Source organism: Lissotriton vulgaris, chromosome 7 (genome assembly GCF_964263255.1).
Source record: "Lissotriton vulgaris chromosome 7, aLisVul1.2, whole genome shotgun sequence".
In the NCBI taxonomy this organism is placed as follows: Eukaryota; Metazoa; Chordata; class Amphibia; order Caudata; family Salamandridae; genus Lissotriton; species Lissotriton vulgaris.
Window position 1 is genome coordinate 1526658740 of NC_141695.1, and position 15124 is coordinate 1526673863.

The window sequence follows — 15124 nt, forward strand, 5'->3', positions numbered from 1 at the left end:
GGATTTGTGGCCTGTGTGTGTGATGGTGATGTGGATTTGAATGAGTCCGTGGAAGGTCTTTATGCAAATTGGAGTTTGTGGCAAAAACAAGGCAAAAATAAAGTACCATTAGGTTTCTGGACTAAAAAGTTACCCGATGCTGGTGAGCGTTATACACCTTTTGAGAAACAGTTGCTTGCATGTTATTGGGCTCGGGTGGATACCGAGCAATTAACTTTGGGACATGATGTGATTTTGAGACCTGAAATTCCTATTATGCAATGGGTTTTGAGTTCGCCGAAAACTCATCGAATTGGACATGCTCTAGAGGCGAGTGTGATTAAATGGAAATGGTACATCCAAGACAGGGCACGTGTGGGACCGAAAGGTGTGGCATCATTACATGAGCAAGTGGCGCAGGCGCCATCGATTGAGACTGGGAGTGATTGCTCCGTACATGTAGTACAGGAATCCCCTGTTAAGTGGGGTAAGTCATTTGATGATCTGTCCGCGGAGGACAGAAACCATGTGTGGTTTACGGATGGTTCGGCGAGGTACATAGGAGAGAAAAGACATTGGAAGGCAGTGTCCTATAATCCCATCACACAAAAATTGTTGAGTACAACTGGTGAAGGAAAGAGCAGTCAATTTGCTGAATTATATGCTGTTTATCAAGTTTTGAAACAAGAGTTACCTGGTACATGCCATATTTTCACTGATTCCTGGTCCACTGCTAATGGACTGGCGGTTTGGTTACCAACTTGGCATTCTCATAATTGGGAATTGCATTCAAAAGAACTGTGGGGAAAAGAATTATGGCAAGAAATTTGGGAAATGCTCCCACAAAGTACTGTTACAATCTTTCATGTGGATGCTCATACACCGATAGACTCCCTTGACAAATTCTTTCATAACATTGCAGATGAGAAATCTAAAATTGCTGAGGCAGTGGTGGACATGCAAGATTCTGATTTGGCCGGATTGGCGAAATGGGCCCACCAGAAAGCAGGACATTTTGGAGAGAGAGCCACTAGCGGGCGGGCCGCCAATCGAGGAATTTATATTCCTTTAAATTTGATTAAAGACACAATTTTGCATTGTCCTATCTGTCAACATTCTAGACAACGAAAAGTACCCCAAATTGTTAAAGGTCATTTACATCGAGGAAAATTGCCCACACAAATTTGGCAGATTGATTATATTGGTCCACTCCCTATGAGTAAAAGCTGCCAATATGTCTGCACCATTGTTGATACATACAGTGGCCTTTTAGTGGCTTTTCCCTGTAAACGAGCTACCCAAGTGAATACCATTAAAACATTGGAATTGATTATGTTCTATTATGGTGTTCCATTTCAAATTCAATCTGATAATGCATCCCATTTTCGAGGAAGATTGGTGCAGGAATTTTGTGTGGAAAATAACATCGAATGGGTGTTTCACATACCATATTATCCACAGGCAGCGGGTCTTATTGAGAGAATGAATGGTTTGCTAAAAGATCAATTACGAAAATTAACTGACAATAAATATAAGAATTGGAGAGATTATTTGTTTCAAGCACTGTTAATTCTAAATAATCGTCCCTTTTTGAATGCTGAATCTTAATTAATGCGTTTATTTCCTCCAGCTATTGATGCAAAGCCAAACACCATTGGCAATACTGTAATGTACTGGGAAATTTCCCCCGGAGCACTAGCTCCATGCAGAGCAACCCCAGGTTCCGCAGGCTTGCACCTGCATGCCATGAATGACACTACTATTAAAAGCAGAGATCGAGTTATCATTGAAACTGGTGTTGGTGTCTGTATACCAACTGGAAATTTTGGACTGATTGCCCCTAGATCGGGCCTGGCCTTAAAAGGCATTCAAGTGCTCGGAGGAGTCATTGACAGCGAATATCAGGGAGAGATTAAGGTGCTCCTGCTAAATAGCAGTGAGGTTGATTTACCAATTCATAAAACTGACCGAATTGCTCAGTTGCTAATAATGCCTGTTTTCAGTGGTGAGATTCAAAAAGGCACTGCCCTAACGTTGCTAACTGTACTAGGAAAAAAAGGTTTTGGCTCCACGGATAATCCCGGAGCGAGAGTGTGGGTGCAATCGCCTAAAAATCCCCCTGAACAAGCTGAAATTATTGCAACCGGTCATGATAATACGATTCTTGTCATGAGACCAGGGAAAGATAGCTGGGAAGCTGTCCCAGCTGACAAATGTTACTTACGAGAATGAATAATGCCTGTATTTGATTTTCTTTCAGATCATTCTCTGGACTGTTGCTGCAGAATGTGTCGGCGTTGGACTCCTTTTGGTCTGCTACGTCGGAAGAGGAGGGAACCCACAGACTTTGGTTGATTCGATAACCCGAGTACCGCGTTCCTTTGCTGCGTGGGATTCATCATCTAATTTTTGGACTACTTTAGCTAAACGAGTTACCAATTCTCCACATTTTTGTTTGACACCGATGCGTTCGGTGACTGACATTCTAGCGACCTGTTTGGTTGCTGTCCCTGCTTCATTGGAGACTCTAGCCCATATCTTTAATATATCAAATGCCCGGCCCAATGTAATCCTCGGAGATTTCGCCACCCATGAGTACTGTCCATTATGTACAGTACTCTTAGATCCAATACCACCTATTCATTCCCAAATCACTACATATAATATCACCCAAGGAGACTTGTGCTTTTTCCTTACCTGTGATCCCAATGCAATTACTGAATGTGTGCGTTTAAAATTGAAAGCAGCAACTTCCTTTTCAGCTCATGAACGAACTTTGTGTTCCCGAAGACCCCCGAAATCATGCACTTCTGTTAGAAATAATATGACCTGTAAAAGTTTACCCCTAGTCATTATCGTACAATGCTGTTACCTTCTGGATGGCTTTTCTCTTGTGGTAATATTTCCAGGTCCTACATTCCCGCAAACATTTCTGGAGGACCTTGTGCCATCACTAGACTAAGCTTATTGATGTTTTCTTCACATCCTAATACATATTCCCGTGTTGTTCGTGATGCTGTGATGTTACATAAAGATTGTGATTCTTCACTACATTTATATTCCAAATCTGAATACCTTAGTTTAGCTTTCTCAATTATTGGTGTTCCAGCTTTAGCGGTTTACAACGCCAAGTCCATTGGGAAAATGGCCTGCTGGATGGTCAAATCCATTAATCATACTTCTAAAATTCTATCTGACATGTTATTAGACGCCCAGGGTGAACGCAGAGCTATCTTGCAGAACCGGGTTGCCATTGACTATCTTTTGCTCAAACATGGACATGACTGTTCTGACTTTGAGGGCCTTTGCTGTTTTAATCTGTCAGATCATATTAGATCCATTTAGGCTCATATTGACAAACTTCATGACTTGACTGAAGAGGTTAGAAAACACATTGACCAGGGCTGGTTTGACTGGCTCTTCAATTGGTTACCTGACTTACATTCTCTACGACAAATATTAGGGGGTATTATGATCACTGTTAGCATTTTAGTAGCTGTTTGCTGCTTTATTCAGTGCATTCCTTCCTTACTCCAGTACTGTAGATTTGGTAAGAGAAATAGATCAGTTAGTTTTGTTTCATATGATTCTTCTACAGATGTTAGTTCCATTTAGCGAATGATTAGTAGCCTGAAGTCAAGGGTGAAGTGTTCTGACCGACTTTTTCGGCCCTTCCTTGAGGGAAGGTGATTGGAGGTGACTTCAGTCTACTATCATTCTAATGGAGGGATTAGAACCGTAAATAGAGCCTATTCACAAGGCGTGTTGATATAATTCCGTACCCTTTTCCTTAGATCAGGGCTTATAAACTTATGTTAGGGGATAGATTCATTAGTATTAGTGATAATCCGTCCATTTGTAAGAGTGTTAGTATATCTTCCATGGAGTTATGCCTATTTCGGGCCTTGTAGGCCCCAAACGGGAGAGACTCCATCTTTCTTTCTGCCCCGGCAGCTTGAGATGCTTCTAGGTCAAATGTAATGTTTTAGTTACGAGGTGTTGTTCGCTTGGAGAGAACCGGCTCAGGCTGGCCCTTATCGAAAGACTGTATTTTTTTCCATCCCGAAGACACAACATCAGGCCGGCCGGCTGGGAACGTGTCCTTGGTACGGGGAGGTACAAGAATTTGGTGGGCGGCAGGTTACTGGCCGTAACTTTCCATGAAGGGACAAGCTTCCATATTAGCGAAAGCATGAGCTAGTGAGTCAGTCAGTCTGTAGGCGGCAGCTAGTCGTTAGCATCAATGCCATTAATTATTCCAGGGCAGGCAGTCGCCATTTTGAAGTCCGAAAAAGATCGAGAAGCTGATACTCTCTTAGAAAGATTGAAGTTATTTTAGCTGGAGCAGCTGGCGAGCTTTGACATTAAGATCAGAGCATACAGAGTGAAGTAGTTAGTTGAGGGAACGAATACCAGAGTGGCAGAAACTGAGTTATAAGATCGAAGCCGAGAAGTGAAGATGTTCCGTGATTGAGAGGAGAGAGGAGTAGTGCAAAACAGCCAGAGAGAAAGCAGCTGATAAGAGGAAGGTTCCAGTGACTTGGAGGGAGGCGGAGGAGACAGGGCATAGCGGTGCAGACATGTATCCGTGACTGCAGAGGTGTGACCCTAAGACGAGCCAAGGCACAGACGAGAAGGGAACCCAGATGACTGCTGAGTCCAGACTTCATATTAATAAGGTGATGTTGACCCTTTCTTATTAGCGTGCACACATTCTAACCTTTCAATTTCCTTTGCAGGCTATATGTTATAGTATAGTGTTATATTGTTATTGTGATAAATAAAGTACCCCAGTTCTTAGTGAACCGGCATGTGCCTCTTGTTCTTGTATAATAAAGGTAACCTGTTCTTCTAGTCAGGTGCTGTTTCACGAACGGACGCAACCCCCGATCAGGTAAATGGTAACTGAATAATGAGGGAGAGAGGAGCCCTTGAAATGGAGAATAAGTCATACATCATATAATTTGGCCATCATTGTGTGATCTATAATATTGTAGTATTGTACCTCTAGGAAATAGCGAGAGATTCCCTGACATGAGGAGCTAACGGTATTCATAGGAAAGTGATTGTCGTTGTGAGGCGGCGTTAATGAGAGCATCAGGGGGGACACTGATGTGTATACCTACAAGATTGTGGCTTGTACGGAGATAAAAGAGAGTACCAGGGGGGATACTTGTATTTATACCCACAAGATTGTGGCTTGAGCGAGCACTGGTTGCGGCCAGTGTGTAATGGTACATAATTAGAACTGCCTTAGGGTAGAATAGGCTGGGCCTGAGTTGCCGTGAGACTATATGGTAAGAGTGTGGTATTGTAGAAAACTTAGGCATGTATATTGCTAATTCCCAATCCTTGGGTAGGAGACATAGATACCTGTTGTAAATAGGTCCTAAGGAGGGAGGTGATTACGTTCCGGCTGGGTTGGTGGTGCTCTGGTGAGCTGATTCTATCTGGTCCGAGAATCCGGTCGTTACAAGCCCGAACTACCAAGCCATGTCTTTCCTAGACCGGAATTAAGCATCCAAGGACCGGTTTCTGGCTATCAGCCTTCTTCAGCCTGGATAGCTTGACTCCAGTGTTGTGGAGAGCCTGGGGCTCACGTCTGAGCATACCCAGCCCACTCGGGGTAAAAATTGCAAAAAACACAGTTGATGGACAGAATGCAGAACAATGTCTTACATTCACCCCTGTACAGAGATCTGGGCCTAAATCCATCGTTTTTTTGCACTCCACACCACCCTAGGTCAGACAATGGCTATATGCAAGTCAGCCTTGACCCTGTGCCTCATGGGAACAGTCCAGCCCAAACTACCAAGCCATGTCTTTCCTTTCTCCACTGCTGAAGGTTCATTTTGCTCCTAAATGCTTAGCGTCAGTCGCAGAAGGTGTTGTCGTGTTTAAGTGAGTGGCACAGGTTACCAACAGTGTGGAGGTGGTGCCAAGGGTACATTAAATGATACTGAGGGCATCTTTTGAAGGGCCTCTGTTGTATTATCTTCTGCGCATCCTCATGTTCTGGCATTGCTAAGGAGGATGTGTTATCCAGTCATGTTGTACTGGAAATGTGGCATTCATTGTATTCATCCAATAAGTAGTGTGACACAACACTAAAAGGTTGAATAATTAACTTCAGGTATTGTACTTTGTACACCCCATAAAGCAAGGTGCTGCTCCTTTGCATAGAATCGTGTTGTGGTAACAATCATTAGACTGAGAATGACTGTCAATCAATTATGACTGATGGGGCATCGTATGGCTATTCACATGCTGTTGCAGTACTAAAATGCAAAAAACCACAAATGAAACGTTTTGAAAAGTGAACTTTCAGCAGATCTTGTGTGCATAAACACTTGAGATGACATTTTCTTTGAAATAAGATGAGCTTCTACAATGGATGTAAATGATTTGAACTGATGCACAGAATTTAGTGCTTTTTCAGATGAAGATTATAAATTGTATTCTGGGCAAAAACTGTCTGCCCCTTTCTTTAAATACTGCCTTACCACCATTTGCATTCTTCAATTTATTCCATTGGACTGTCAACCTGTTACAGTTGCGGTGTTCGTCTTAAATCAAGTTCACTTGCTCTCTGATTAGGTCTGTATTTTATTTAGTGACCTACTCAAAAAGCATTGGTCAAGCTGCAGGTCTACTCTGTTGGCACCATCTTTGAAAATAACATGGTCTAAATTGATCTGAGCCTTCTCAAGTTGAATCCATTTCACTTTTGCAAGAGGCAACTAAGAATACTGAATTTTGTGTTCAATCAGATAGAATACATTTGTGCTGTTTTCTTTCTCTCCAACACAGCACTGGGATGGCTTTGGATGTATTTCATCTACTAGCACCTGCTCCCTCATTCTTCTAGATCAGTCAAGGGCTTTTGATACTGTCAAAAATGCCACTGTGACATATTCTCCGAAAAATCACAAATAGAGGCAATTCTTTGCAATGGATGCATTTTCTTGTTTCAGTGGGTTTAAACGCTTTCCATACATTTTTTATCAGCTATTTATGTACCTTGATTAGTGGTGTTGCTCAGTCTTCTGTACTGTCACATTGTCTGTTTCTCACTTATATTGAAACTCTAGAGCACCTCATCCAGTTGCATGGTTTTTCTTTTCACCTGTATGGTTGGACCGTTAGCACCCTGATGCACTCCAGCTGCTAAAGAGAACTTTGAATTTCAGAGGCAAGGATGAGATATGCACTGTAAGGATACTCCTTGCCCACTTCTACCAAGAGAGATCAGTTGTACGACATATTTATCTATGTGTGAACACAACGCTTCTACCACTGAGTGGGAAGGGGTGAGAGGGGATGTTGGTGTGTGCTTTAAAACCATCAGTTCAGAGAATGTTCCTTCAGACTTGAAAATGTCCTGATTACCCTGATGCCCTTACTCTGCCACCTCTTTAAGCAGAATCATAGGTGCGCTCCAGTGAATATCTGGAACTTCTAATACGATCTCGAATCACCTGGCACCCAGCTGCAATGGTAGCATAACTTGCTAATATATCCACAGCACAGATCAGATCTGTGCCAAGAGTAGCTCGAGAGATTCTTTGGGCCGGGGACCTGAAGCCAGTAGACATACCTGTGGGAAAGAACCCCCCTGACCAGTGTCTTTTGTTCTACTCACCTTCCACATGCAGAATCAAATCATCGCTCCCGCTGTCTTCGCCGTACATGACCTCGCAGATGTAGTACCCGTTGTCAGCAGAGTTGGGCTCTGCCAAGGCCAGCGAGGCATTCCCTCTCTTCAACTCGTTGGGGAAGAGACGGGCCCGGGGTTCAAAGGCTGTCACTGACTTATTATATATCACCAGTACGTGGTCGCTAAGCTTCCAGGTGACCGTCAGGAGACTGAGGTCTACAGGCAGATCCTCCATTCGGAAAAGACACTGGAGCAGCACATCCTTCCCAGGCGGAGTCACGTAGGGAGAAGGGCCCATAGAGAGTTGGAGCCGGGCATCTGACAGAGAAACAGGCAAATCATGAACCTCAGTGGAAAGATTAGTAGTAACAAAGTACAACATACCATGACATAACAAAATGCAGCATCAGGTATCATTACAGAATCACATCATAAAATATCAAGATATAGTGTAACCTAACAGTAACAAAGCAATGAAAAGATTGTGCGACTTTCAAGCTCGACTGATTAAAAGAAACGGCCGGAAGTCATTGATAATGTATTCCACTAACATATTTGCTTAGCCTGACAATTTAGTTAATGTAGTCTGAAAAAAATAAAAAAAATAAAAAATAGTACTTCAGGCTGGTGTTGCCCCATATCCACACAGAGTAAAATGAATGTATCTTACTTTTATAAATCATAATATGTGCTGTTAATAAATTTCAACGTTAACAGACCCATTGCGTGTCGATTTTAGGTCTCGCCTATTCCATCCCGTAGGGATGATAGGCGAGATTTATAGTAAGGCTTTCGAAAAGTCTACCCAACTGCGGATCGCGTACAGTTCATGTGAGCCAGGCGCGTGCACACCATGCCTCAGCATCAGACTTCAAAGGAATGAGCTTTGGGCGTCCCCCACCACAGCAATGCCGTGAGCTCATCGACAACCACATCCCACACCATGCCTCGGCATCAGAGTTCAAAGGAATGCTCTCCCCCGCCCCCGCCACAGCAATGCCGAGAGCTTGTTTATGTTGTGACGCTGAGTGTCAGACCACTTTTGAACACACATTAAATTCGTAAGTCAAATCTAAGTCTTGCTATGCTTTATCAGTAAGGCAAGAATTATTGTTTTTTTATGTGCATTTTCTGATCACATGAATTGTGTCAGCGGATGTTTCTTGCCATCCCCAGACCCCAGCTCTGCTGATTATCCAGCAGGTACCAGGCCCTACAGTGACACCTCGTCCCCCAGAAAACCCTCGTCCCCCTCTCCAATCTCGCACCTCACCAAAGAGCCTTTGATTGGCATTGAACAGACAAGTGCTCCCCCCTGGGGCGCTACCTTCGGCCATAAAAGACCCAAAGCTTTGAAATATAGCGCTGCAAACCGCAGCCTGGAACAGGCACTGTCTCCGCACAGTCAACGCCTCCAGGACCATAGAGCGCTACAGCTAGCACGTTCCACTCCGGTGACGTCACTAGCTTATCTCACCTGACGCTGCCCAGGCAGAGTGAGCTGGACTGGGGGCAGCTTTATGGAGCGCGAGCTGGACTGGAAGAACACCCATTACATTCACATTAATTCTATGTTATTATCATTTTTATAGGCAAGGGGAGATAAAGTGATTTGCCCAGAATTACAGGATGTTGAGCTGACGCCGAGATTGGAACCCGATTCCCAGTTCCAAAGTGAACAGCTCTGGCTGTAGCACCATATCCTCTCCCATGTTAGACTAAGACCCCACCCCCTTCAGGATTGGTCTCCACATTGTGGGCAGTTTCTGAGAATGTCCCGTTCCAAGTTACGCCCCAAGGTGGGCTGTAGGCAACTGTGCACACAAGACAGCCAGCAGTTACCAGAGTGAAAAGAGCAGGCCAGGGAGGCAGCCCCCTGCCCTTATATTATTCCAGCAATATGGAAGGGAACCAGGTGCCCCCTTCACCCCCCAGCCCCCTCCCCAACATCCCACATACACTCCAAACAATACCGCTCAGTGCCACATAATTACATGCCGCACAATTACACTGCACTCAATGCAACATACACTTCAAATACCACTCATTGCCACATAATTACACTGCACTCAATGTAACATACACTCCAAATACCACTCAGTGCCACATAATTACACGCCACATAATTACACTGCACTCAATGCAACATACACTCCAAATACAACTCAGTGTTATGTTATGTTATGTTATTTATACTTTTGTATAGCGCAACGGTTACTCAAAAAGAGTGTCCCGGCGCTTTGGGTAAGGAGAACTAATTCACAATAACATAACACATTAAAAGCAACAGAAAGCACATAAGACAGAAGAGGGGACTGCTAACAGGACTCTTGAGTGAACAACCAGGTCTTAAGACCTCTCCTAAACTCAAGCAGACTTGAAGCCCCCCTAAGAGGGAGCGGGAGCGAATTCCACATCTGTGGGGCCAGCAGGCTGAAGGAACGGCCACCCAGGCGCGCTCTCTTAACACGAGGAACAGCCGCCAAGAGCAAAGATTCTGATCTCAGAGAACGAGCAGGATGGTAAAAAGCCAGTCTCTTTTGAAGATACCTTGCTCCCACCGCATGGAGAGCCTTGTATGCCAGAGTCAAAGCCTTAAAGGCGATCCGTTTACGGATGGGTAGCCAGTGCAGAATCGACAACAGGCCCGAGGCGCTGGCACGTCTGTTTAGACCAAAGATGGCCCTGGCAGCTGCGTTCTGCGCAACTTGAAGACGCTGCAACAGGTACTCTGGTAGGCCCAGGTAAAGAATGTTGGCATAATCCAACCTGGAACCTATCAGGGCCTGTACAGTCAGCTTCCTGTGCTCCTCCGACAGAAGAGGCAGGAACCTCCGCAACATCTTTAATAGGCCGAAGCAGGTGCCGGTCACTCCAAGGATCTGGGCTTTCATCGTCAGCCCCTTGTCCATCTTAACCCCCAAGTTTTTAGCCATAGGGGAAGAACCGGACGGAGGGAACATATCGATGGGCCACCAGGCCTGCCAGCTCGGCTCCGTATCGCACCCGAAAAAGAGTACCTCAGATTTATCGTAATTGCACTTGAGGCTGTTCAGTTGGAACCATGTGAACACCGCCCCAAGGCAATTCCGGATACTCTCCCCGTCAAAGTCAGCCCCTCTCTCACAAGAAAAGAGGAGCTGGGTGTCGTCAGCATACGACACGATCCGGGCGCCAAACGACTCCACCACCGCCGCCAAGGGGGTCATAAAGATGTTGAAAAGGGTTGGGCTCAATATGGAGCCCTGAGGGACCCCAACTCCCAAAGGCGGCATGGCGGCGGTGTCAGGCGGCGTCCAGATCGTTTGCCGGCGGCCGGCTAGAAAGGACGAAAACCAGCTGAGCACCGTCCCCCTAAGACCAATCTCATAGAGTCTAGCGAGAAGGCCATCATGGGGGACGGTGTCAAAAGCCGCCGACAAGTCCAACAACACCAGCATGACTTTGCCCCCGGTATCCAACACCCCCTTGATAGTTTCAGAAACCTCAAGGAGTGCGGTCTCGGTGCTACGATTTGAACGGAAGCCCGACTGGGAGTCATGTAAGATCTCATGGGTCTCCAAAAAATTGGAGAGCACCGACTGAACATGTTTCTCCAAGATCTTAACAAGGGCCGGCAACAAGGAGATCGGCCTATAGTTGGCAGGGACCTTCGGGTCAAGACCCGGTTTCTTAAGCAGCGGGATGACCATTGCCTGCTTCCAGACTGGCGGGACCACTCCCTGCCTCAACGAGAGATTCAGAAGAGGGTTTGCCAGTGGATTAATCACTTCCGCCAACTTACCCAGAAGCTTGGCTGGGCAAGGGTCAAGTGGAGACCCAGATTTCAGGTTGCCCATAAGCGCTAGGGAAGCTGCGGCTGGAAAAGATGGAAACTCAGCTAATGTGACGCCCTGCGCGGCCGGATGGAACAAACTGGCCTCAGGTATAACCGGCGTAACAGGTACCCCAGATGGAAAAGAGTCCTGTATGAGTTTTATCTTGCTGGTAAAGAAACACGCAATGTCTGCCGCCCAGGAATCTGAAGGCACCTCTTCCGATGAAGTGGTCCGAGGAGATATAAATTCTCTGACTATGGTAAAGATCTCCTTGCTGGAGTTTGAGGCTGCCTCAATTCTCCCCGCAAGATAGGCTTTTTTTTCAAGGCGGATATCCCGGTGGTAGGCCTTGACCACAGCCTTGTAGGCCACCCTGTCCATGCTATCATAGTGTGCCCGCCAGGCCCTTTCGGCCACCTTGCACTGCTGCCGCTTAGCCCACAGTGCAGTGGAGAACCAAGGGGCGGAAACCCGCTTCGCTGTCAGTCGGGGGGGCAACACCGGGGCCAGGTCGTTGAGCCTATCGGAAAGCCATGCTTGCAGGGACTCCAAATCTACCTCCAGGTCACCGGAAAGAAGGCAGGGATGATCCAAAGCAGCCTGCGCCAGCCTCTCAGGGGTCACTCTGTTGAATGCTCTGAACGCGCGACCCCGCTGCTGCGGGGCAGAGATGGCCGGCCTGGCGGTGCCAGTGATAACAAATTTGGCAAGCCAATGATCAGACCACAGAACCGGGAGGGTCTCTTTCACCACCAAGGGCGATGAAGAGAAGACCTGGTCTAGAGTATGCCCCTTGACGTGAGTCGGCCCCTGCAGATAAGGGATGAGACCCAACGGGATCATGGCCTCGGAAAGCTTCATAGCAGCGGGGTCAGACAGATCATCCATCCGAACGTTGAAATCGCCCGCGACTCTACAGTGTTCTGCTCTCAGGGCCAGTCCCAGCAGCACCGAGTCAAGGTCAGAGAAGAACGTTCCAGGCGGGCCCGGGGGTCGATAGACCAAAAGACCCTTCACTGATTGGTGCGGCGCAAGCGTGATAGAAAAAGCAAGCGACTCCGAGCCGCGGATGTCCTCCGTTGGCAGGACGGTACACAGCGTGCCCTTCTTCACCACCAGTGCGACCCCTCCACCCCTTCCCTTGGCTCTGTCCTTCCTGAAGATGTTATAATCAGGCGGGATAGCCATCGCCACGTCAGGGTTGGAGGATTCTCCCCACCAGGTCTCAGTTAACATCAAACAGAGTGGTTTCTCGGTGTCGAGAAGCTCAAAAATGTCTTGCGCGTGACTGCACGCCGATCTGTTGTTAAGCAGCATGCAGGAATACTCAGCGCCAGCTATGTTACTAATAGGGGCAGATGACAACGCCCGGTTAGGGCGCCATCCACAGCAAGGGCAGCGAAGCTTGCCCCTGTGGCGACCAGGGAAGACAGAGCGGCAGCGGCTCTCCCGATGATTTAGAGAGCACAGCTCCTCGAACGTGTAGCGCACCCTGGGTGCGTCAGCTTTGCACATGATGGGAATTACAGAGCCCCGTCCGCCGACCGCAACGCCACCGGGACGCTGACGGGCGCAGACGGGCAGGACTCTGGGTTGACTCAGGCGCGAGTCAGGCGCCTCCGCTGCGCGTCACCGCTGCGCGGGGTGAGCGAGCTTTAAGTACAGCCTCCTCGTTCTCCAACACGGAGAGCTAGAGCGCTGAGTCAGGTGGCGCGCTGCAAGGCAGCAGCCCCAATATGGCGGCCCGACTTCCCTACAACTAACTATGCCGGTGACAGCGCTCCGCTTCTGTAAGCGGTGGGGGGCCCGATTATGGTGCAAGTGAGAGGGCGCTACCGCGCTGCTAAAATGCCAGGTGAAAAGACACAATTACATAGACAAGCAAACAAATGAAATATACAATGTTAAAAAGCGCTGCGCGCCTCCTGCAGCCAACACAGATAGGCGCCAAAGCAAATGCAAGTATCTCCTTAATTACACTGCACTCAATGCAACATACACTCCAAATACCACTCAGTGCCACATAATTACATGCAACATAATTACACTCTACTGAATGCAACACACACTCCACACAATACAACTCAGTGCCACATAATTATATGCTACATAATTACATTGCACTTAATGCAACACACCCTCCAAATACCACTCATTGCCACATAATTACACTCCACATAATTACACTGCACTCAATGCAACATACACTCCAAATACCACATAATTGCACGCCACATAGTTACACTGCGCTCAACGCAACATACACTCCAAATACCACTCAGTGCCACATAATTACACCCCACATTATTACACTGCACTCCGTGCAACATAAACTCCAAATACCACTCAGTGCCACATAGTTACACACCACATAATTACATTGCACTCAATGCAACATACACTCCAAATACAACTCAGTGCCACATAATTACACGCCGCATAATTACACTGCCCTCAATGCAACATACACTCCAAATACCATCATCATCATCTTCATTGATAACTTTATTTTGGTCGCCAAATACCATAAAAGTGCAGATAAAATACATACATAAAAGCACAAGAATAATAAAACAATTAATTACAGGTCCAGTAAAAAATTAGACCTAAAATTGAATTAAACTTGATTGTTAGCAGACTGTACAATACAATGAATAAGTGGACACAAATAATATAAAAAACTTCTCCGTCTACCCCACATACCAAATAAGAACTGTGATACAGCAAAGACGATAGAGGGATGGGTATCATATCTTAGAACCCTGCAGGCTTGGGCATATTGACTAAAACCTAGGTTCCTACAAAGTGGGATCAACCAACATTTCCTTATTGCCTGATAGGCAGGGCAGAAGAACAAAACATGGCATACATCTTCTTGCTTATAATTACATGCTGGGCATGTGATACTCTTTGTGTTAGCCCATTTGCAGGTTAATGCCCTGAGTGGAAGGCTGCCAATCCTACACTGTATGTAGAGTTTCCTCCCAAGAGAAGGATAGATTAAGTCCAGAAAATCCTCCATTCTAGATTCAGTTTTTATTTGGAGGAACTCCACCGTCAATCTTCCCACGGTCGTACATCTCTGCAAAGATCTTAAGTTCTGATACCTTAGATGACACCGCAGCTCAGATTTAGTTATCCCTATGCAGATTTCTTCAGGATTCTCCCACAACTCAGATAAACCAACACGCTCACAGAGTGCCCTAATGTGCAAGAGCCAAGGTATGTTCTTACTTTTTAGAGTAGCCCACACCTCTATAAATTTTTCTTTATAGGAAGCTAATTCAGGCACGGACCAGAGCCTCTTCCAATACATCATCGGCCGTGCTGCTGCTGTCTCCTCTATAGGTTCTAGGCCCAAGTCCCTACGCAGGGGTATAAGCGGTGTACTTGCTGGTAGGCCAAATAGATTCTGCATAAAGGCATGTTCTACCCTCATGAGGTTGGTTATGCGTTTGTATCCCCATAGTTCTGCTCCGTACATGGAAGCCGTTCTGGCCTGAAGTCGATAAATTTCTTTGACCGGGGCCGCAGGCTTAAAGTCCGAAATTCTATGGAGTTTACTGATTCCTCCCACCACTTGGGATAGCCTAAGAGATGCCTTTGCTATCTGAGATCTCCAATCAAAGTTTTCTGTTAAGGTAATACCCAGGTACTCAAAAGTTTTAAC

General features: G+C 46.3%; 1 protein-coding gene across 3 annotated transcripts in view; it reads right to left on the reverse strand.

Moving 5' to 3' along the window:
• LOC147705933 (hemicentin-2-like) overlaps positions 1-15124 on the reverse strand; it is a 468035-nt gene that overhangs the window by 368158 nt on the left and 84753 nt on the right. For 2 of the 3 annotated variants that reach the window (XM_086932398.1, XM_086932400.1), the window contains exon 2: positions 7622-7954. The exons of the other annotated variant lie outside the window; for it this stretch is intronic. In XM_086932398.1, coding sequence (XP_086788524.1) covers positions 7622-7954 — 333 coding nt within the window. The remainder of the gene's footprint in view (positions 1-7621; positions 7955-15124) is intronic. 3 annotated transcript variants of the gene reach the window in all.